Source organism: Scyliorhinus torazame, chromosome 3 (genome assembly GCF_047496885.1).
Source record: "Scyliorhinus torazame isolate Kashiwa2021f chromosome 3, sScyTor2.1, whole genome shotgun sequence".
Taxonomy (NCBI): domain Eukaryota; kingdom Metazoa; phylum Chordata; class Chondrichthyes; order Carcharhiniformes; family Scyliorhinidae; genus Scyliorhinus; species Scyliorhinus torazame.
Genome location: NC_092709.1, coordinates 364,323,704 through 364,347,394, shown reverse-complemented (window position 1 = coordinate 364,347,394; position 23,691 = coordinate 364,323,704). Strand labels below are relative to the sequence as shown.

Sequence of the window (23,691 nt, the reverse complement as noted above, 5' to 3'; positions counted from 1 at the left end):
ATGACGCTGGTAATCTAGTGATGGGAGACAAGGAAATAGCTGAGGAACTGTAGCGCACAAAGACTCCGAGAGATGAATAGAGTGAAGTCGATGAGGCTTTATTAAGCGTGACTGTTTCCCCCACAGTTCAGTAGTAGACTACCTGCGGGGGAGGGCTCCAGGTACTTATACTCCGCCTTCAGGGCGAGGCTAGAGGTCAACGTCCAACCAGGACCCGGGATCTGTCAGCCAATGACATCATGGCTTCACAGTCCCACATGACCCCTCATGCATACTACCACATTCACCCCTTGTTAAAAATGAACCTGGCGGGGTGATGCTTCGCATGGTGGTAAGGGTTTACAAGGCTGGTCCTGGGAGGAAAACTTTCGCATGTTATTACAGTATGTACAAGGTTTTTTTTTTTGTTTCAAACTATTTACAGTAATCGTCAGGAAAAGACAAAATGTTCTCGTTAAAAGTCCACATATTGTACTGTTAGATCGACGCCACGAGTGGGTCGGGCGGTCTGGTCGTCCGTGTCGATCGCCTCGGCCCCGGTGGTGGTGGTGGTGCTTGTTCTGGTGTTGTCTTCTCCGGGAGCCTTACGGTTTCAGCTTGGGCTTTATTCCTGGTCGGGCCTGAGATGAGGACTGATCCTCCTGGGAAGGGGGCGGTCGCGGGGTGCGGCGGTGGCAGGAAGGAGGGGGGTGGGTTATGTGATTGGTGTCGGGGTGGTGTGTGTGTTGCCGGCGGGCGCCAGATCTCGCAGAGAGACCGTGTCCTGTCGGCCGTCGGGGTACTCCACGTAGGCGTACTGCGGGTTCGTGTGAAGGAAGTGAACCCTTTCGACCAACGGGTCCGACTTGTGCGCCCGCAAGTGCTTTCGGAGCAAGATGGGTCCTGGGGCCGCCAGCCAGGTCGGCAGCGACGTTCCAGAGGAGGACTTCCTGGGGAAGACAAGGAGGCGCTCATGAAGCGTTTGATTAGTGCTAGTACACAGTAGTGACCGGATAGAGTGGAGAGCGTCCGGAAGGACCTCCTGCCACCGGGAAACTGGGAGGTCCCTGGACCGTAGGGCCAGTAGGACGGTCTTCCAGATCGTGCCGTTCTCCCTCTCTACTTGCCCGTTCCCCCGGGGGTTGTAGCTGGTCGTCCTGCTCGAGGCTATCCCGTTGCTGAGCAGGAACTGGCGCAGCTCGTCACTCATGAAAGAGGACCCCCTGTCGCTGTGGACGTATGCGGGGTAACCGAACAGCGTGAAGATGCTGTTCAGGCCTTTAATGACTGTGGCCGCGGTCATGTCAGAACAGGGGATGGCGAATGGGAAGCGGGAGTATTCGTCCACTACATTAAGGAAGTATATGTTGCGGTTGGTGGAGGGGAGGGGTCCTTTGAAATCCAGACTAAGGCGTTCAAAGGGGCGGGAAGCCTTAATCAGGTGCGCTCCATCCGGCCTGAAAAAATGCGGTTTGCACTCTGCGCAGATGTGGCAGTTCCTTGTGACTGTACGGACCTCCTCTAAGGAGTATGGGAGGTTGCGGGACTTGATAAAGTGGAAAAACCGAGTGACCCCCGGGTGGCAGAGGTCCTCGTGGAGGGTTTGGAGGCGGTTAATTTGTGCGTTGGCACATGTGCCGCGGGATAGGGCATCGGGCGGCTCGTTCAGCTTTCCGGGACGATACAAGATCTCGTGGTTGAAGGTGGAGAGCTCGATCCTCCACCTTAAGATCTTGTCGTTTTTGATTTTGCCCCGCTGTGCATTATCGAACATGAAGGCTACCGACCGTTGGTCCGTGAGGAGAGTGAATCTCCTGCCGGCCAGGTAATGCCTCCAATGTCGCACAGCTTCCACTATGGCTTGGGCTTCCTTTTCCACTGAGGAGTGGCGGATTTCTGAAGCGTGGAGGGTTCGGGAGAAAAAGGCCACGGGTCTGCCCGCTTGGTTAAGGGTAGCCGCTAGAGCTACGTCGGAGGCGTCACTCTCGACCTGGAAGGGGAGGGACTCGTCGATGGCGTGCATCGTGGCCTTTGCGATGTCCGCTTTGATGCGGCTGATGGCCTGGCAAGCCTCTGTCGACAGCGGGAAGGTCGTGGTCTGTATTAGGGGGCGGGCCTTGTCTGCGTACTGGGGGACCCACTGGGTGTAATATGAAAAGAACCCCAGGCAGCGTTTCAGGGCTTTTGGGCAGTGCGGGAGGGGAAATTCCATGAGGGCGCGCATACGTTCTGGGTCGGGGCCTATTATCCCATTGCGCACTACGTAGCCCAGGATGGCTAGCCGGTTGGTGCTAAAAACGCACTTGTCCTCGTTGTACGTGAGGTTCAAGGCTTTAGCGGTCTGGAGGAATTTTTGGAGGTTGGCGTCGTGGTCCTGCTGATCGTGGCCGCAGATGGTTACGTTGTCGAGATACGGGAACGTGGCCCGCAACCCGTGTTGATCAACCATTCGGTCCATCTCTCGTTGGAAGACCGAGACCCCGTTTGTGACGCCAAATGGGACCCTTAGGAAATGGTATAATCGCCCGTCTGCCTCGAAGGCTGTGTACTTGCGGTCACTTGGGCGGATGGGGAGCTGATGGTAGGCGGACTTGAGGTCCACGGTGGAGAAGACATTATATTGGGCAATCCGATTGACCCTGTCGGATATGCAGGGGAGAGGGTACGCGTCTAGTTGTGTGTACCTGTTGATGGTCTGGCTATAGTCTATGACCATCCTTTGCTTCTCCCCTGTCTTTACTACTACCACCTGTGCTCTCCAGGGACTATTGCTGGCCTGGATTATGCCCTCCTTTAGTAGCCGCTGGACTTCGGACTGAATGAAGGTCTGGTCCTGGGCGCTGTACCGTCTGCTCCTAGTGGCGACGGGTTTGCAATCCAGGGTGAGGTTCGCAAACAAGGACGGGGGGTTGCACCTTGAGGGTTGCGAGGCCGCAGATAGTGAGTGGGGGTATTGGGCCGCCGAATTTGAAGGTTAGGCTCTGTAGATTGCACTGGAAGTCTAATCCCAGTAATGTGGGGGCGCAGAGTTAGGGAAGGACGGAGAGCCTGTAGTTTTTGAACTCCCTCCCTTGCACCGTTAGGGTAACTCTGCAGTACCCTTTGATCTGTACGGAGTGGGATCCTGCAGCTAGGGAAATCTTTTGTGCGCTGGGATGGGTGGTCAAAAAACAGCGTCTTACCGTGTCGGGGTGGATAAAGCTCTCCGTGCTCCCGGAGTCGACTAGGCATGGTGTCTCGTGCCCGTTTATCAGCACCGTTGTCGACGTCGTCTGGAGTGTCCGGGGCCGAGCTTGGTCCAGTGTTATTGAAGCGAGACGTGGATGTAGTAGTTGAGCGTATTCTTCGAAACCCGTGGAGCCGTCGACACTGGGGTCCGTTGTTGCCGTCCAAGGTGGCGTCGGGGTTGAACAAAATGGCTGCCCCCATGCATCGCACATGGCTGGGGGGTCACAAGATGGCGGCGGGGGTGGACAAAATGGCCGCCCCATGCGTCGTACAGGTCTGGGGTGGTCCAAGATGGCGGCGCCCTTCCTCCCCTTGTGGTGGCCAGGACCCAAAATGGCGGCGTCTGCTGGTCGCACATGGGGCGCTGGGGGGGTTGGGGAGCGTTAGGAACGCGCGGGGCTCCCTCATCTCTGGGGACAGTGGTGGTCGGGACCCAAATTGGTAGCGCCGGCGGGTCATACGCGGGGGGGGGGGGGTTTGGGGGGCGTTAGAGCCGCGCAGAACTCCCTCTTCTCCGGGGAGAGCGGTGGTCGGGACCCAAAGTGGTAACGCCGGCGGGTCATACATGGGGCGGGGGGGGGTGGTTGGGGAGCGTAAGCGGCGTGCAGGGCTCCCTGTTCTCCCGGGACTGCGGTGGTCGGGACCCAGAGTGGCTGCGCCTGCGGGTCGTACATGGGGCGCTGGGGGGGTTGGGGAGCGTAAGCGGCGTGCAGGGCTCCCTGTTCTCCCGGGACAGCGGCGACCTCGCGGGACCGGCACAGAACCGCGAAATGGCCCTTTTTCCCGCAGCTCTTGCAGATTGCTGCGCGGGCCGGGCAGCGCTGCCGGGGGTGTTTCGCCTGGCCGCAGAAATAGCAGCGGGCGCCCCCGGTGCGACTTGGCGTTTGGACCGCGCAAGCCTGTGGGGTGTCCGGGGGGTGGGTGGGTTTGTCGCGACGGGTACGTACGGAGCCCAATGGGCTGCCGCGCGGTCGGGGCCGTAGGCGCGGGTATTTCGCGCGGCCATGTCTAGGGAGGCTGCTAGGGCCCGTGCCTCTGAGAGTCCTAGTGACTCTTTTTCTAGAAGTCTTTGGCGGATTTGGGAGGAGTTCATACCTGCCACAAAAGCATCGCGCATTAACATGTCCGTGTGTTCAATTGCGTTCACCGACGGGCAGCTGCAGGCTCGTCCCAAAATTAGTAGCGCGGCGTAGAATTCATCTATCGATTCTCCGGGACTTTGCCGTCTCGTTGCGAGTTGATAGCGAGCGTAGATCTGGTTTACTGGGCGGACATAGAGACTTTTCAGTGCTGCGAACGCCGTCTGGAAATCCTCTGCGTCTTCGATGAGGGAGAAAATCTCCGTGCTTAACCTCGAGTGCAGGACCTGTAGTTTTTGGTCTTCTGTGACCCGGCCGGTGGCCGTTCTGAGGTTGGCCTCGAAACAAGTCTGCCAGTGCTTGAAAGCTGCTGCCGCATTCACTGCGTGGGGGCTGATCCTCAGGCATTCCGGGATGATCCTGAGCTCCATCGTCCTTTTTAGTCACGCTTAATAAATTGTAGCGCACAAAGACTCCGAGAGACGAATAGAGTGAAGTCGATGAGGCTTTATTAAGCGTGACTGTTCCCCCCGCAGTTCAGTAGTAGACTATCTGCGGGGGAGGGCTCCAGGTACTTATACTCCGCCTTCAGGGCGGAGCTAGAGGTCAACGTCCAACCAGGACCCGGGATCTGTCAGCCAATGTCATCATGGCTTCACAGTCCCACATAATCCCTAATGCATACTACCACAGGAACTAAATAAGTACTTTGCGTCAGTCTTCACAGTAGAAGACATGAGTAATATCCCAACAATTCCGGAGAGTCAGGGGGCAGAGTTGAATATGGTAGCCATCACAAAGGAGAAAGTGCTAGAGAAACTAAGAGGTCTAAAAATTGATAAATCCCTGGGCCCAGATGGGATATATCCTAGAGTTCCAAAGGAGATAGCTGAAGAAATATTGGAGGCGTTAGTTATGATCTTTCAAAAGTCACTGGAGTCAGGGAAAGTCCCAGAGGATTGGAAAATCGCTGTTGTAACCCCCCTGTTCAAGAAGGGAACAAGGAAAAAGATGGAAAATTATAGGCCAATTAGCCTAACCTCGGTTGTTGGCAAGATTCTAGAATCCATTGTTAAGGATGAGATTTCTAAATTCTTGGAAGTGCAGGGTCGGATTAGGACAAGTCAGCATGGATTTAGTAAGGGGAGGTCGTGCCTGACAAACCTGTTAGAGTTCTTTGAAGAGATAACAAATAGGTTAGACCAAGGAGAGCCAATGGATGTTATCTATCTTGACTTCCAAAAGGCCTTTGATAAGGTGCCTCACGGGAGACTGCTGAGTAAAATAAGGGCCCATGGTATTCGAGGCAAGGTACTAACATGGATTGACGATTGGCTGTCAGGCAGAAGGCAGAGAGTTGGGATAAAAGGTTCTTTTTCGGAATGGCAACCGGTGACGAGTGGTGTCCCGCAGGGTTCAGTGTTGGGGCCACAGCTGTTCTCTTTATATATTAACGATCTAGATGACGGGACTGGGGGCATTCTGGTTAAGTTTGCCGATGATACGAAGATAGGTGGAGGGGCAGGTAGTATGGAGGAGATGGGGAGGCTGCAGAAAGATTTAGACAGTTTAGGAGAGTGGTCCAAGAAATGGCTGATGAAATTCAACGTGGGCAAGTGCGAGGTCTTGCACTTTGGATAAAAGAATAGAGGCATGGACTATTTTCTAAACGGTGACAAAATTCATAATGCTGAAGTGCAAAGGGACTTGGGAGTCCTAGTCCAGGATTCTCTAACGGTAAACTTGCAGGTTGAGTCCGTAATTAAGAAAGCAAATGCAATGTTGTCATTCATCTCAAGAGGCTTGGAATATAAAAGCAGGGATGTACTTCTGAAGCTTTATAAAGCACTCGTTAGGCCCCATTTAGAATACTGTGAGCAATTTTGGGCCCCACACCTCAGGAAGGACATACTGGCACTGGAGCGGGTCCAGCGGAGATTCACACGGATGATCCCAGGAATGGTAGGCCTAACATACGATGAACGTCTGAGGATCCTGGGATTATATTCATTGGAGTTTAGGAGGTTGAGGGGAGATCTAATAGAAACTTACAAGATAATGAATGGCTTAGATAGGGTGGACGTAGGGAAGTTGTTTCCAATGGCAGGGGAGACTAGGACCCGGGGGCACAGCCTTAGAATAAAAGGGAGTCACTTTAGAACAGAGATGAGGAGAAATTTCTTCAGCCAGAGAGTGGTGGGTCTGTGGAATTCATTGCCACAGAGGGCGGTGGAGGCCGGGACGTTGAGTGTCTTTAAGACAGAAGTTGATAAATTCTTGATTTGTCGAGGAATTAAGGGCTATGGAGAGAGAGCGGGTAAATGGAGTTGAAATCAGCCATGATGCAATGGTGGAGTGGACTCGATGGGCCGAATGGCCTTACTTCCGCCCCTATGTCTTATGGTCTTATCCACACTGCAGTCCCCGTCGGGTCCCCTTCCTCGAACTGCTTCCAGGTCAGGGTTTATACTCTGCGGGGAGATCCTCCAATTAAGAGGGAGCTCCGCTTCCGAGTCACAGAATCAGAGAATTTACAGTGCAGAAGGAGGCCATTCAGCCCATCGAGTCTGCACCGGTTCTTAGAAAGAGCACCCTACTTAAGCTCATGCCTCCATCTTATCCTTGTAACCCAGTAACCCCAACTCAACTTTGTTTTTTGGACACTAAGGGCGTTTTACCATCTTTGGACTGTGGGAGGAAACCGGAGCACCCGGAGGAAACCCACGCACACACGGGGAGGACGTGCAGACTCCGCACAGACAGTGACCCAAGCCGGAATCGAACCTGGGACCCTGGAGCTGTGGAGCAGCTGTGCTAACCACTGTGCTACAGTGCTGCCCACCTGAGTAGCTCATTCTTTGTGTGCAGGACGGGAAGCGGATGGTGTACAACTCTGCCCCTGTAAGGGGTTGTAACACTGGGGACCTCCGGAGGAGACCGAGACGGATCATCCACTCGGCACTCCTGGCTGAAGATTGTTGCGAATGCCTCAGCCTTGTCTTCTGCACAGATGTGCTGGGCTCCTCCGTCATTGAGGATGGGGGTATTTGTGGAGCCTCCGTTCATGGCTGGGTGTGGCAGGACTGCAGGGTTTAGATCTGATGCATTGCATTGTCTCATTGAAACCAACAAGATTCTGTAGGGGTTTGACCGGGTGGACGTGGAGAGGTTTTTCCATTGGTCGGGAATTCTGAAACACAGGGACACACTCTCGGGATAAGGAGCTGATCATTTAAGACTGGGGTGAGGAGAAATTTCTTCACTCGAAGGGGTGAGAATCTTTGGAACTCCCTATCCCAGAGCGTTGAGGATCCTTCACCGTGAACACACTGAAGGCAGGGGAGAGAGAACGTTGGGTTCTCGGAGAGTTAAGTCAGGTGAATGGTGGCACAGGCTTCAGGCGTTATAGGGTCTACGGCTGCTCAGATTTCTTTGATTATTATATCCTTCTTTTGTAAGGGCCCCGAAGAATCCAGCACGAGTTTTAAGGATACAAAATAATAAAGTTTATTTACTATAACAATATATACATAGCAGTAGCAGTAACTTCCCTTGCTACCTTCTCCTTCCTCCTGGTTCCTGGACTGGCCAGCTTATTTATACTAGGAGTTTCTCCGCCCCCCTCATTGGGGAAGTTCATACTCCCATGGGATTGTGGGATAGTCATTAGTCCCCAGCCAATCGTCAGTAGGCAGGTTATAACATCCCTCCCCCCCAAAGTCCAAGGAATCCACCGTAGGCCCTGGCGAAGGAAGGCGTCGAACTCGTTTGGCCGCAGGCCGGACGCCATTTGCACGCGGCGCTGGATCAGGCGGCGTATAACGAGACGGAGACCGGCGCTTCCGTGATGAACGGCGCAGTTGTACATCCACGGCCTGTGGACCCGAGGATTCCCCCTCTGATTCATCCGGTGTCTCCATCTCGGAGTCAGAGTCTGCTGCCTCCGTCATGTCAGCGTCTCTGTCCCCATTCGGTCCCGTCATGACCTGCGCAGGCTTCGAGTGAGGCACCAGTGGAAGATTTTGAGGACTACCTTCCCTTGTCTCTGGTCTTTGCGGCTGTTGAAATGAGCTCCGGGGGCAGGGAATCTTTGGAGGGGATGATCTTCTGGACCGGACGTGGTCTACATGTTTTCGCTGGAGACGACCCTGGGCTTGCACTTGGTACGATATCGGGCCCGTTTGGCGAAAGATTACCCCAGGAACCCATTGGGCACCACCAGCAAAATTCCGCACGAATACTGGGTCACCGGGCGCAAACTGCCGAATCGGACGATGCTGAGACAATCCCGGTCCCTGCCGTTCTTGTGTGCGGCGTACTTTTGCGCCAATGTCCGGGAAGACCATACTAAGGCGGGTGCGAAGTCTCCGGCTCATTAGGAGTTCTGCAGGAGCTACCCCAGTCACTGTATGGGGGGTGGTCCTGTACGTAAACAAAAACCGAGCCAGTCTCGTGTCCATTGACCCGGAAGACTGCTTCTTTAGGCCTCTTTTGAATGTCTGCACTGCGCGCTCTGCCAACCCATTTGAAGCCGGGTGGTAAGGGGCAGTGCGGATATGGCGGATGCCGTTTATCTTTGTAAACCTAGCAAACTCCTCACTCGTGAATGGAGTGCCATTATCCGTGACCAGCACCTCGGGGAGGCCATGCGTGCTAAATGATAAACGCATTTTTTCAATTGTTGCGCAGGACGTTGTCCCCTGCATCTTATGCACCTCCAGCCATTTGGACTGGGCGTCAATTAGTAGAAGGAACATGGATCCCTGAAAAGGGCCTGTGAAATCTGCATGTAAGCGTGCCCAAGGCCGCCCTGGCCATTCCCAGTGATGTAGGGGCGCGGCCGGCGGAAGCTTCTGATGCTCCTGGCAAATGGAGCAGTTTTGGGCCACCTTCTCAATGTCGGTGTCGAGGCCTGGCCACCAGACATAACTCCGGGCCAACATTTTCATCTTGGTCACGCCCGGATGCCCATTGTGCAAGTCTGATAATATCAGCTCCTGGCCTTTTTCCGGGACAACCACACGCGTCCCCCACAAGAGGATGCCGTCTTCCACGCTGAACTCTGACAGCTTGGAGGAAAATGCCCGTAACTCGCCTGGGAGCTGTCTATGCTGCCCACCATACAGGACTATGTGCCGAACCTTTGACAAGACTGGCTCCGTCTGGGTCCACTCACGGATCTGTGATGCCGTGACAGGCAAGGTGTCCATAAAATTTAGGGTTGCGACCACCTCACCGGTCGTGGGGGTCGACATGGGGCCGGTCGATAAAGGCAATCGGCAGAATGCGTCGGCATTTGCTATCTGCGTTCCTGGTTTGTGCTCCAGAGAATACTCATATGCAGCAAGCAACAAAGCCCAGCGCTGGATCCGTGCAGAAGCAATGGGCGGTATCGGCTTATCCTCTCTGAAAAGTCCCAGCAGGGGCTTATGGTCAGTCACGATAGTGAAATGGCGGCCGTACACATACTGGTGGACGCGTTTCACCGCGAAAACCACTGCCAGGCCCTCCTTCTCGATCTGCGCGTACTTCTTCTCCGCTGCAGTCAATGTGCGGGAGGCGAAAGCTATCGGTCGCTCGGTCCCGTTCTCCATCTTGTGGGACAGGACGGCCCCAATACCATACGGGGATGCATCACATGTGACGAGCAAAGGCTTTCCCGGATCATAGTGGGTTAGTAACCCAGACGACGACAACTGTTGCTTTACCCGCCGGAAAGCGGTTTCTTGCGGCTGACCCCAAACCTAGGTGTGATTTTTCTTTAGCAGCAGGTGCAAGGGGGCCAGCGTAGTTGCCAGATTGGGGAGGAACTTCCCGTAATAGTTTACGAGACCGAGAAAAGAACGAAGATGCGAAGTGTCAGTCGGGGTGGGGGCATGTTGAATTGCACGCACCTTCTCTGGGACGGGGTGCAGACCTTCGCGGTCCACCCGATAACCTAGGTAGACTACTTCTTTTGCCTGAAATACGCACTTTGTGTGACGTAAACGGACTCCAGCCTCCGAAAGGCGTCTAAGGACAGCCTCCAGATTTTCCAAATGCTCTTGCTCCGACGTCCCTGTAATCAAAACGTCATCTAAGTAGACAGCCACACGTGGTAAACCTCTCAAAATGCCCTCCATAACACGTTGAAAAATTGCACAGGCAGAGGATACTCCGAAGAGCAACCGAGTATATTCATACAGGCCCCGGTGTGTATTAATCGTTACATATGGTCGGGAGGCAGGGTCCAGCTCCAACTGCAGGTAGGTGTGACTCATATCTAATTTTGTGAATGAGAGTCCACCTGCAAGTTTCGCGTAGAGATCCTCTATGCGAGGCATTGGATATCGGTCGAGTCGGGAAACCGTATTCACTGAAAGTTTATAGTCGCCACACAAGCGAACTGTGGCATCTGGCTTCATTACTGGCACAATTGGTGCTGCCCAGTCAGCAAAACGGACGGGCCTGATAATACCCAAACTCTCCAAACGAGTGAGCTCCCCTTCTACCTTCTCGAGCAAAGCGTAAGGCACTGGGCGTGCCCGGAAATAGCGCGGTGTGGCTCCTGGTTCAACTTGGTTACGGGCTACGGCCCCTTTTATTTTCCCCAGACCAGGCTGGAATACCTCTGGGTATCGTCCTAGCACCTCAGTCAACCCTCCAGAAACTGTTTGGAGGATGTGCTGCCATTGCAACCGCAAATGGCGCAACCAGTCCCGACCCAACAGGCTGGGCCCATGGCCACGCACTACGATAAGTGGGAAACGCCCCTTCTGGCGTCCATAGACAACAGGGGTCACTGTAGTTCCTCCAATGTCCAGTGGTTCCCCCGTGTAGGTGGCCAACCTGGCCTGTGAGTCGGTTAATGTAAGGGTCTGTATACCCTGCTTGATGCGGTCGATGTCCTCTGGGCGATCACGGAGACCGCTGCGCCAGTATCCAACTCCATCTCCAGCGGGTGGCCATTGACCCGTACTGTCACCTTAATGGGGGCCACACGGGGAGCTGCCACACAATGCAGCTGCAGGCAGTCGTCCTCCGTCTCCACGTCCTCAGGAGTGGTTGCCGCAGGTTCATCCACATGGAAGGTACGGCCTCTGGGCTGGTCCCAGTTACGGCCCCTGGGCTGGTCCCAGTTTCGGTCGGAACGACGGCGCCTCTGGCGTCCCCAGGACCGCCGTCCGCGACGGGGTCGGCGCCTACAAGTCTGACACGGACATGGCTCCTCATCCATTGGCTCTGGAGAAGGCTCCCTTCGGGGAGGAATGTCCGATGGCCACTGGCGTCGGTCTGGTCGTTGCCTCGCCCAAGGTACCGCAGGAGTGCGGGGGGATGTTTTTGGGCGGAAAGGGTTTCGCCCCAAGGCATGCACTTCCATTCCCTGTAGCTCCTGTACTCCTCGCTCTGCGCTCTCTCGGGACAAGACTATTTGAATGGCCTGTTGAAAAGTCAATGTTGGCTCCGCTAACAACTTTCTCTGGGTGGCCGCATTGTTAATACCGCAAACCAAACGGTCGCGTAACATTTCTGACAAGGTCTCACCATAGTCACAGTATTCCGCAATCCCGCGTAGCCTGGATAAAAAATCGGCAAGGGATTCTCCAGGGGTCCTCTCAGCGGTATTAAACTGGTAACGCTGGACTATCGTGGACGGGGTTGGGTTAAAGTGTTGCCCCACTATATTCACAAGTTCATCAAACGTTTTGGTGTCCGACGCAGCTGGGTACGTAAGGCTCCTAATCACCCCAAACGTATGCGGGCCGCAGGCGGTGAGCAATATGACCACCTGGCGCTCGTTTTCAGTGATATTGTTTGCCCGGAAATAGTAACGCATCCGTTGCGTGTACTGGTTCCAGCTTTCCAGCGCAGCATCAAAAACATCCAAACGTCCGTACAGAGGCATGGTATAATAGAAAACAACTTCCAACCTGTATCCAACAAAAATCCAGGGAGGTGGCTTCAGCAGTGTAGACGGCTATTCACTTTAACCCTCGTCGCCAGTTTTGTAAGGGCCACGAAGAATCCAGCACGTGTTTTAAGGATACAAAATAATAAAGTTTATTTACTATAACAATATATACATAGTAGTAGCAGTAACTTCCCTTGCTACCTTCTCCTTCCTCCTGGTTCCTGGACTGGCCAGCTTATTCATAGTAGGAGTTTCTCCGCCCCCCTCATTGGGGAAGTTCATACTCCCATAGGATTGTGGGATAATCATTAGTCCCCAGCCAATCGTCAGTAGGCAGGTTATAACACCTTCAAACTCCCTCCCTCTCCCCTCCCTCCCTCTCTCCCTCCCTCTCTCCCTCCCTCCCTCTCTCCCTCCTTCCCTCCCTCTCTCCCTCCCTACCTCTTTCCCGCCCTCCCTTTCCCTCCCTCCCTCTTTCCCTCCCTCCCTCCCTCCCTCTCTCCCTCCCTCCCTCTCTCCCTCCCTCTCTCCCTCCCTCCCTCTCTCCCTCCCTCCCCCCTTCCCTCTCTCCCTCACTCCCTCTCTCCCTCAGTGCCTCCCTCCCTCCCTCCCTCTCCCTCTCTCCCTCCCTCCCTCTCTCCCTCTCTCCCTCCCTCCTTCCCTCTCCCCTACCCCCTCTCTCCTCTCTCTCCCTCCCTCCCTCCTTCCCTCCCTCTCTCCGTCTCTCCCTCCCTCCCTCTCTCTCTCCCTCTCTCTCTCCCTTCCTCCCTCCCTTCCTCCCTCCCTCCCTCTCTCCCTCCCTCCTTCCCTCTCCCCTCCCTCCCCCCTCTCTCCCTCTCCCTTCCTCCCTCTCTCCCTCTCTCCCTCCCTCCTTCCCTCTCCCCTCCCTCCCTCCCTCCCCCCTCTCTCCCTCCCGCCCTCCCTCCCTCCCTCCCTCCCTCCCTCTCTCCCTCCCTCTCTCCATCTGTGTCCTTCTCCCCCGAAGCCTGCAGCAGAAGACTATCCTGTGGTTATGTATGTGTCTGTGACGCTGCCACTTTCTGTCTGACAGGGGCCACAACTGCTGAGGACATTTGTTATTCAGTTACAAACAGAGCCGGGAATGAATATGGAAACTGCGGCAAGGATGAGAATGATAATTACATAAAGTGCCTGATCCAGTAAGTTTGGCTGAAAGTAATTGGAAGCTTTGTGCTTTATTCATATTGTTCTAATTTATAATCTGACAATCTCTGCAAAGGTGATTCTTTTGGGAACACACAGACACAGATATACACACACTGACACAGATATACACAGACACATACACACACACGGATATACACACAGACACAGATATACACACTGGCACAGATATACACAGACACATACACACACACGGATATACACACAGACACAGATATACACACACTGACACAGATATACACGCACACAGATACAGGTATACACATAGAAACAGATACACACACATACACAGATGTACACACAGATCTATACACAGACACAGATATACACACACTGATACACAGATATACACACACTGATATACATACACAGACACAGATATACACACACATACACAGATATACACACACTGATACACAGATGTACACACACAGATATACACACATACTGTATGGCTATCTGTCTGTATATCTGTGTCTCTGTTCTTTGTCTATGCGTGTGTATGTGTGCATCCTTGTGTGTATATCTGTGCGTCTGTGTGCCATGGTATGCATATATGTCTGTGTGTATATCTGTCTGTGTGTGTGTGTGTGTATCTGTGCGTATATCTGTGTCTGTGTGTATGTCTGTATGTATGTGTCTGCGTATGTGGCTGTGCCTATGTGTGTGTGATTGTGTGTATATCTGTGTCTGTGTATACCTCTGTGTGTCTGTGTATGTGGTTATGCCTGTGCTTATGTGATTGTGTGTATGTGCCTTATACACATGTGTCCATGTGTCTGTGTCCATATGTCTATGATTATTTTTGTGTCTGTGTATAGTATATGTGTTTGTGTGTATGTGTCTGTGTATGTGTGTATCTGAATGTGTGTATATGTGTCTGTGTCCGTATGTATATCTGTCTGTGTGTGTGTGGTGTGTGAGTCTTTGTGTGTGTGTATGTGTTTTTATGTATGGTGTGTGTGTGTGGTGTGTGGATGTGTGTATGTATGTGTGGTATATGTGTGTGTGTGTGTGTGGTATGTGTAGGTGTGTGTGTTTGAATGTCTGTGTGGCGTATGTGTGTGTGCGGTGTGTGTGGTTTGTGTATATGTGTATTTGAATGTGTTTATATGTGTCTGGGTCTGTATGTATGTACCTGTGTGTAAATATGCATATGTCTCTATGCGTATATGTGCCTCTGTCTGTGTGTATATGCGTATCTGTCTGTGTATATGTGTCTGAGTGTATATGTGTCTGTGGGTATATGTGTCTATGTGTACATCTGTGTTTGTGTCTGTACGTATATGTGTCTGTGTATGTGTGCATATGTGTCTGTGTATCTGTGTCTGTGTTTATCAGCATGTGTCTGTGTGTATGTGTCTGTGTCCCTGTGTATGTGTCTGTCTGTGTGTATCTATGTGTGCATGGTGTGTGGTACGTGTGTGTGTGGTATATGTGTGTGTATCTGTGTGGTGTGTATATGTGAGTGTGTAGTATGTGTGTGTGGTATGTGTGTGCATCTGTGTGTATGTGTATCTATGCGTATGTGTGTATGTATCTGTGCGTATGTGTGTGTGTATGTGTCTGGTGTATGTGTGTGTGTGTATCTCTGTGTGTGTGCATCCGTGTGTGTGTCATGTGTGTGTGCATCTGGGTGTGTGTCTGTGCTTGGGTGTGTGTGTGTTGTGTGTATGTGTAGTGTATGTGTGGTGTCTGTGTGTATCAAAGAACAATACAGCACAGGAACAGGCCCTTCGGCCCTCCAAGCCTGCGCCGATCACGTGTCCGATCTAGACCAAACACCTGCATCCTTCTATACCCTGTATATCTGTGTTTGTGTGTATCAGCATGTATCTGTGCATGTGTGTATGTGTCTAGTGTTTGCGTGTGTATCTGTGTGTACGTGTTTGTGTATGTATGTGTGTGTACGTCTGTGTTTGTAAGTGTATGTGTGTATGTGGTATGTGTATCTGTGCTTGTGTGCATGACTGTGTGTCTCTGCGTATGTGTGTGTATGTGCATGTGTCGTGGAAATTATAATAAAGACAAATTCTTCATAGAACATAGGACATAGAAAAAATACTGCACAGAACAGGCCCTTCGGCCCACGATGTTGTGCCGAACCTTTGTCCTCGATTAATCATAGATTATCATTGAATTTACAGTGCAGAAGGAGGCCATTCGGCCCTTTGAGTCTGCACCGGCTCTTGGAAAGAGCACCCTACCCAAACTCAACACCTCCACCCAATACCAAGGGCAATTTTGGACACTAAGGGCAATTTATCATGGCCAATCCACCTACCCTGCACATCTTTGGACTGTGGGAGGAAACCGGAGCACCCGGAGGAAACCCACGCAGACACGGGGAGGACGTGCAGACTCCGCACAGACAGTGACCCAAGCCGGAATCGAACCTGGGACCCTGGAGCTGTGAAGCAATTGTGCTATCCACAATGCTACCGTGCTGCCCTTAAGAACAAATAAATCTACACTATATCATTTTACCGTAAACCATGTACCTATCCAATAGCTGCTTGAAGGTCCCTAATGTTTCCGACTCAACTACTTCCACAGGCAGTGCATTCCATGCCCCCACTACTCTCTGGGTAAAGAACCTACCTCTGATATCCCTCCTATATCTTCCACCTTTCACCTTAAATTTATGTCCCCTTGTAATGGTTTGTTCCACCCGGGGAAAAAGTCTCTGACTGTCTACTCTATCTATTCCCCTGATCATCTTATAAACCTCTATCAAGTCGCCCCGCATCCTTCTCCGCTCTAATGAGAAAAGGCCTAGCACCCTCAACCTTTCCTCGTAAGACCTACTCTCCATTCCAGGCAACATCCTGGTAAATCTTCTTTGCACCTTTTCCAAAGCTTCCACATCCTTCCTAAAATGAGGCGACCAGAACTGTACACAGTACTCCAAATGTGGCCTTACCAAAGTTTTGTACAGCTGCATCATCACCTCACGGCTCTTAAATTCAATCCCTCTGTTAATGAACGCGAGCACACCATAGGCCTTCTTCACAGCTCTATCCACTTGAGTGGCAACTTTCAAAGATGTATGAACATAGACCCCAAGATCTCTCTGCTCCTCCACATTGCCAAGAACTCTACCGTTAACCCTGTATTCCGCATTCATATTTGTCCTTCCAAAATGGACAACCTCACACTTTTCAGGGTTAAACTCCATCTGCCACTTCTCAGCCCAGCTCTGCATCCTATCTATGTCTCTTTGCAGCCGACAACAGCCCTCCTTACTATCCACAACTCCACCAATCTTCGTATCGTCTGCAAATTTACTGACCCACCCTTCAATTCCCTCATCCAAGACATTAATGAAAATCACAAACAGCAGAGGACCCAGAACTGATCCCTGCGGTACGCCACTGGTAACTGGGATCCAGGCTGAATATTTGCCATCCACCACCACTCTCTGACTTCTATCGGTTAGCCAGTTCGTTATCCAACTGGCCAAATTTCCCACTATCCCATGCCTCCTTACTTTCTGCAGAAGCCTACCATGGGGAACCTTATCAAATGCCTTACTAAAATCCATGTATACTACATCCACTGCTTTACCTTCATCCGCATGCTTGGTCACCTCCTCAAAGAATTCAATAAGATTTGTAAGGCAAGACCTACCCCTCACAAATCCGTGCTGACTATCCCTAATCAAGCAGTGTCTTTCCAGATGCTCAGAAATCCTATCCTTCAGTACCCTTTCCATTACTTTGCCTACCACCGAAGTAAGACTAACTGGCCTGTAATTCCCAGGGTTATCCCTAGTCCCTTTTTTGAACAGGGGCACAACATTCGCCACTCTCCAATCCCCTGGTACCACCCCTGTTGACAGTGAGGACGAAAAGATCATTGCCAACTGCTCTGCAATTTCATCTCTTGCTTCCCATAAAATCCTTGGATATATCCCGTCAGGCCCGGGGGACTTGTCTATCCTCAAGTTTTTCAAAATGCCCAACACATCTTCCTTCCTAACAAGTATTTCCTCGAGCTTACCAGTCTGTTTCACACTGTCCTCTCCAACAATATCGCCCCTCTCATTTGTAAATACAGAAGAAAATTACTCGTTCAAGACCTCTCCTATCTCTTCAGACTCAATACACAATCTCCCGCTACTGTCCTTGATCGGACCTATCCTCGCTCTAGTCATTCTCATATTTCTCACATATGTGTAAAAGGCCTTGGGGTTTTCCTTGATCTTCGAGGTTCGATTTAAGGAAATTTATTCACACAAATATATTTGCGGAGAGAGTGTGCTGGCTTTTTAGCCAGTCCACAACGCTCGGAGATTCGATTGAAGAAAGTATGTTTTATAATCTGAAATAACAGCTTGAAGTAAACAGCCATGTTAATATTAAATAGACCTTGGAAAGTACGTAAAATGAAATACGTAGTACGTATGTTCTTGCCCTTGGCTAAAAATAACTCGAGTACACATTTTATATCTTTCGGAGGACAACGTGTTTTCATAATAAGTCCGAGACCAGAATATTAAGCAGTATTTCGTTTACGTTACCTGACCTACTTATTTTTGTTCAAAAGTAGTGTTAACTATAGTCAAGCATTTCCCAGCATGCTTCTAAGTTGGCAACTCATTAATTTCCCTTCCACAGCATGACTGTGTATGTCTGCATATGTGTGTGTCTGTGCATAACTGTGTGTGTGTGTATGTGGTATGTGTGTGTGTATCTGTGTGCAAGTGTCTGGTGTGCATGGTGTGTGTATCTGTGTGTGAGTATCCGTGTGTTTGGTGTGTGTATGAATGTGTATGTGTGTATGTGTGTGTGGTGTGTGTGTGCGTGGTGTGTGTACCAGTGCCTGTGTGTGTGTGTATCTGAATGTGTGTATCTGTGTTTGTGTGTGCGTATCTGTGCTTGTATGTGTATGTGTGGTGTGTATGTGTGCCTGTGTGCATGACTGTGTGTCTGTGTCTGCATATGTGTGTGCCTGTATGCATGACTGCGTATGTGTCTGCATGTGTGTGTGCATAACTGTGTATTTCTGTGTCTGCATAAGAGTGAGTATGTGTGCATGACTGTGTGTGTGTCTGTGTCTGCATCTGTGTGTGTGCATGACTGTGTGTGTGCCTCTGTGTCTATGTATGGCACATGCATGTGCATAACTGTGTGTGGGTATGTGTATGACTGTGTATGACTGTGTCTGTGTGTGTATGTGTGTGTATGACTCTGTGTGTGTGTCTCTGTGTGTGTGTCTGTGTGTGTGTGTCTGTGCGTGTGTGTGTCTGTCTTTTGGCAGTAGTAGCCAGGTTCATGGCACCGTGGTTGACTCTGCTGCACAGAAGGTCGGGAGAAAGACTGGCAGGGCTATAGTCATAGGGGATTCAATCGCAAGGGGAGTAGACAGGCGTTTCTGTGGTCGAAAACGAGACTCCCGATGGTATGTTGCCTCCCGGGTGCACGTGTCAGGGATGTCTCAGATCGGCTGCAGGACATAATGAAGGAGGAGGGTGAACAGCCAGTTGTCGTGGTGCATATAAGCACCAACGATCTAGGTAAAAAATAGGATGAGGTCCTACAATCAGAATTTAGGGAGTTAGGAGATAAGTTTAAAAAGTAGGACCTCAAAGATAGTAATCTCAGGATTGCTACCAGTGCCACGAGACAGTCAGAGTAGAAATTCAAGAATAGTCAGAATGAATACGTGGCTTGAGAGATGGTGCAGGAGGGAGGGGTTCAGATTTTTGGGACATTGGAACCGGTTCTGGGGGCGGTGGGACCATTACAAATCGGATGGTCTACACCTGGGCAGGACTGGAACCAATGTCCTTGGGGGTGCTTTTGCTAACACTGTTGGGGAGGTTTTAAACTAATGTGGCAGGGGGATGGGAACCAGATTAGGAAGTTAGGCGTCAGTAAAGAGGCAGCATCTAAAGCCAGTAAGGTACTAGATAATAAACTCAATGTGACTAAGGGGAAGAGTAGACAGGGAAGAGATGATGAACGCAAAGAGACAGGTGGTCTGAGGTGCATTTGTTTCAATGCGAGAAGTGTAGCAGGCAAGGCAGATGAATTTAGGGCTTGGATTAGTACCTGGGAATATGATGTTATTGGTATTACGGAGACTCGGTTGAGGGAAGGGCAAGACTGGCAACTAAATATCCCAGGGTATAGATGCATCAGGAGGGATAGTGAGGGAGGTAAAAGGGGTGGAGGAGTTGGATTACTGGTCAGAGATGATATCACAGCTGTGATTAAGGAGGGCACGATGGAGGATTCGAGCGCTGAGGCAATATGGGTTGACCCAAGAATTAGGAAGGGTGCAGTAACATTGTTGGGACTTTACTACATGCCTCCCAAAAGCGAGGGTGAAGTAGAGGTACAAATATGTAGACAGATTATAGAAAAATGTAGGAGCAATAGGGTGGTCGTGATGGGAGATTTTAACTACCCCAACATTGAATGGGACTCATGTAGTGTTGGAGGCGTAGATGGAGCAGAATTTGAAAGGAGCATCCAGGAGAGTTTTTTAGAACAGTATGTAAATAGTCCAACTCGGGAAGGGGCCATACTGGACCTGGTATTGGGGAATGATCCCGGCCAGGTAGTTGAAGTTTCAGTCGGTGATTACTTTGGGAATAGCGATCACAATTCCGTAAGTTTTAGAATACTCATGGACAAGACGAGAGTGGTCCTAAAGGAAGAGTGCTAAATTGGGGAAAGGCCAAGTATAACACTTGAGGGCAGCACGGTAGCATTGTGGATAGCACAATTGCTTCACAGCTCCAGAGTCCCAGGTTCGATTCCCGGCTTGGGTCACTGTCTGTGTGGAGTCTGCACATCCTCCCAGTGTGTGCGTGGGTTTCCTCCGGGTGCTCCGGTTTCCTCCCACAGTCCAAAGATGTGCAGGTTAGGTGGATTGGCCATGATAAATTGCCCTTAGTGTCCAAAATTGCCCTTAGTGTTGGGTGGGGTTACTGGGTTATGGGGATAGGGTGGGGGTATGGGCTTGGGTAGGGTGCTCTTTCCGAGAGCCATTGCAGACTCGATGGGCCGAATGGCCTCCTTCTGCACTGTAAATTCTATGAAATCTATGAAACAAAATTCGGCAGGAGCAAGGGAATGTGGATTGGGAGCAGCTCTTTAAAGGTAAATCCACATTTGAAATGTGGGAATATTTTAAGGAAAGGCTGATTAGAGTGCAGGACAGACATGGCCCTGTGAAAATTAGGGATAGAAATGGCAAGATTAGGGAACCATGGATGACGGGTGGAATTGTGAGACTAGCTAAGATGAAAAAGGAAGCATACATAAGATCTAGGCGACTTAAATCTGATGAAGCTTTGGAGGAATATCGGGAAAGTAGGACAAATCTCAAACGTGCAATAAATAGGGCTAAAAGGAGTCATAAAATATCTTTGGCTAACAGGGTTAAGGAAAATCCCAAAGCCTTTTATTCGTAGATAAGGAGCAAGAGGGTAACTAGAGAAAGGATTGGCCCACTCAAAGACAAAAGAGGGAATTTCTGCGTGGAGTCAGAGGAAATGGGTGAGATTTTTAATGAGTACTTTGTATCGGTATTCACCAAGGAGAGGGACATGACGGATGTTGAGGCTAGGGATGGATGTTTAAATACTCTGGGTCAAGTCGGCGTAAGGAAGGGGGAAGTTTTGGGTATTCTAAAAGGCATTAAGGTGGGCAAGTCCCAGGTCCGGATTGGATATATCCCAGGTTACTAAGGGAAGCGCGAGACGAAATAGCTGGGGCCTTAACAGATATCTTTGCAGCATCCTTGAGCACGGGTGAGGTCCCAGAGGACTGGAGAATTGCTAATGTTGTCCCTTTGTTTAAGAAGGGTAGCAGGGATAATCCAGGGAATTATAGACCGGTGAGCCTGACGTCAGTGGTAGGCAAACTGTTGGAGAAGATACTGAGGGATAGGATCAATTCACATTTGGAAGAAAATAGACTTATCAGTGATAGGCAGCATGGTTTTGTGCAGGGAAGGTCATGTCTTACAAACCTAATAGAATTCTTTGAGGAAATGACAACGTTAATTGATGAGGGAAGGGCTGTAGATGTCATATACATGGATTTCAGTAAGGCGTTTGATAAAGTTTCCCATGGCAGGTTGATGGAAAAAGTGAAGTCGTATGGGGTTCAGGGTGTACGAGCTAGATGGATAAAAAACTGGCTGGGCAACAGGAGACAGAGAGTAGTGGTGGAAGGGAGTGTCTCAAAATGGAGAAAGGTGACTAGTGGTGTTCCACAGGGATCTGTGCTTGGGTCAATGTTGTTTGTGAGATGCATAAATGATCTGGACGAAGGTACAGGTGGTCTGATTAGCAAGTTTGCAGATGACACTAAGATTGGTGGAGTTGCAGATAGCGAGGAGGACTGTCAGAGAATACAGCAAAATATAAATAGATTGGAGAGTTGGGCAGGGAAATGGCGGATGGAGTTCAATTCAGGCAAATGCGAGGTGATGCATTTTGGAAGATCCAATTCAAGAGCGGACTATACGGTCAATGGAAGAGTCCTGGGGAAAATTGATGAACAGAGAGATCTAGGAGTTCAGGTCCATTGTACCCTGAAGGTGGCAACGCAGGTCGACAGAGTGGTGAAGAAGGCATACAGCATGCTTGCCTTCATCGGACAGGATATTGAGTACAAGAGTCGGCAGGTCATGTTACAGTTGTATAGGACTTTGGTTAGGCCACATTTGGAATACTGCGTGCAGTTCTGGTCGCCACATTACCAGAAGGATGTGGATGCTTTAGAGAGGGTGCAGAGGAGGTTCACCAGGATGTTGCCTGGTATGGAGGGTGCTAGCTATGAAGAAAGGTTGAGTGGATTAGGATTGTTTTCGTTGGAAAGACGGAGGTTGAGGGGGGACCTGATTAAGGTCTACAAAATTATGAGAGGTATGGACAGGGTGGATAGCAACAAGCTTTTTCCAAGAGTGGGGGTGTCAATTACAAGGGGTCACGATTTCAAGGTGAGAGGGGGAAAGTTTAAGGGAGATGTGCGGGGAAAGTTTTTTACGCAGAGGGTGGTGGGTGCCTGGAACGCTTTGCCAGCGGAGGTGGTAGAGGCGGGCACGATAGCATCATTTAAGATGCATCTAGACAGATATATGAACGGGCGGGGAACAGAGGGAAGTAGATCCTTGGAAAATAGGCGACAGGTTTAGATAAAGGATCTGGGGCGTCATTCTCCGACCCCCCGCCGGGTCGGAGAATGGCCGTTGGCCGCCGTGAATCCCGCCCCCGCCGAAGTCTCCGCTCCCGGAGATTGGGCGGGGGCGGGAATCGGGCCGCGCCGGTTGGCGGGACCCCCCGCTGGATTCTCCGGCCCGGACGGGCCGAAGTCCCGCCCAGGAATTGCCTGTCCCGCCGACGTAAATCAAACCTGGTATTTACCGGCGGGACCAGGCGGCGTGAGCGGGCTCCGGGGTCCTGGGGGGGGGCGCGGGGCGATCTGACCCCGGGGGGTGCCCCCGCGGTGGCCTGGCCCGCGATCGGGGCCCACCGATCCGCAGGCGGGCCTGTGCCGTGGGGGCACTCTTTCCCTTCCGCCTTCGCCACGGTCTCCACCATGGCGGAGGCAGAAGTGACTCTCCCCACTGCGCATGCGCGGGAAACTGTCAGCGGCCGCTGACGCTCCCACGCATGCGCCGCATTTCCGCGCCAGCTGGCGGGGCGGAAATCCCTCCGGCGTCAGCCTAGCCCCTCAATGTTGGGGCTAGGCCGCCAAAGATGCGGAAACGTCCGCACCTTTTTGCCGGCGCGATGCCCGTCTGATTTGCGCCGGCTTTGGCGCCAGTCGGCGGGCATCCCGCCGTTGGGGGAGAATTTTGCCCCTGGATCGGCGCAGGCTGGGAGGGCCGAAGGGCCTGTTCCTGTGCTGTAATTTTCTTTGTTCTGTGCGTGTGTGTGTGTGGGGGGGTGTCTGTCTGTGTTTGTGTGTGGGTGAGTCTGTGTGTGTGGGTGGGTGTGTGTGTGTGTGTGTGTGTGTGTCTCTGTGTGTGTTTGTGTGTGTGTGTGTTTGTGTGTGTGTTGCTGTGAGTGTGTGTGTGTGTCTGTGTGTGTGGGTGTGTGTGTCTGTGTGTGTGTGTCTGTGTGTGTGTCTGTGTGTGTGTTGGTGCGTGTATGTTGGTGTTTGTGGGTGTGGGTGTGTGGGTGTGTCTGTGTGTGGTGTGTGTGGGGGGGGTGGGTTTGTGTGTGTCTGTGTGTGTGCGAGTGTGGTGTGTGTGTGTGGGGAGGTTGGGTGTGTGTGGTATGTGTCTGTGTGTGTGTGTGTCTGTGTGTGTGTGTGTCTGGGTGTGTGCGACTGTGGGTGTGTGTGTGTCTGTGTGCGTGTGGGG

At 51.4% G+C, this 23,691-nt stretch overlaps 1 protein-coding gene across 5 annotated transcripts in view; it reads left to right on the top strand.

The window, feature by feature from the left end:
* Nucleotides 1-23,691, top strand: part of LOC140409368 (disintegrin and metalloproteinase domain-containing protein 12-like) — a 653,965-nt gene that overhangs the window by 501,903 nt on the left and 128,371 nt on the right. For all 5 annotated transcript variants that reach the window (XM_072497812.1, XM_072497813.1, XM_072497810.1 and 2 more), the window contains exon 15: nucleotides 13,229-13,337. In XM_072497812.1, coding sequence (XP_072353913.1) covers nucleotides 13,229-13,337 — 109 coding nt within the window. The remainder of the gene's footprint in view (nucleotides 1-13,228; nucleotides 13,338-23,691) is intronic.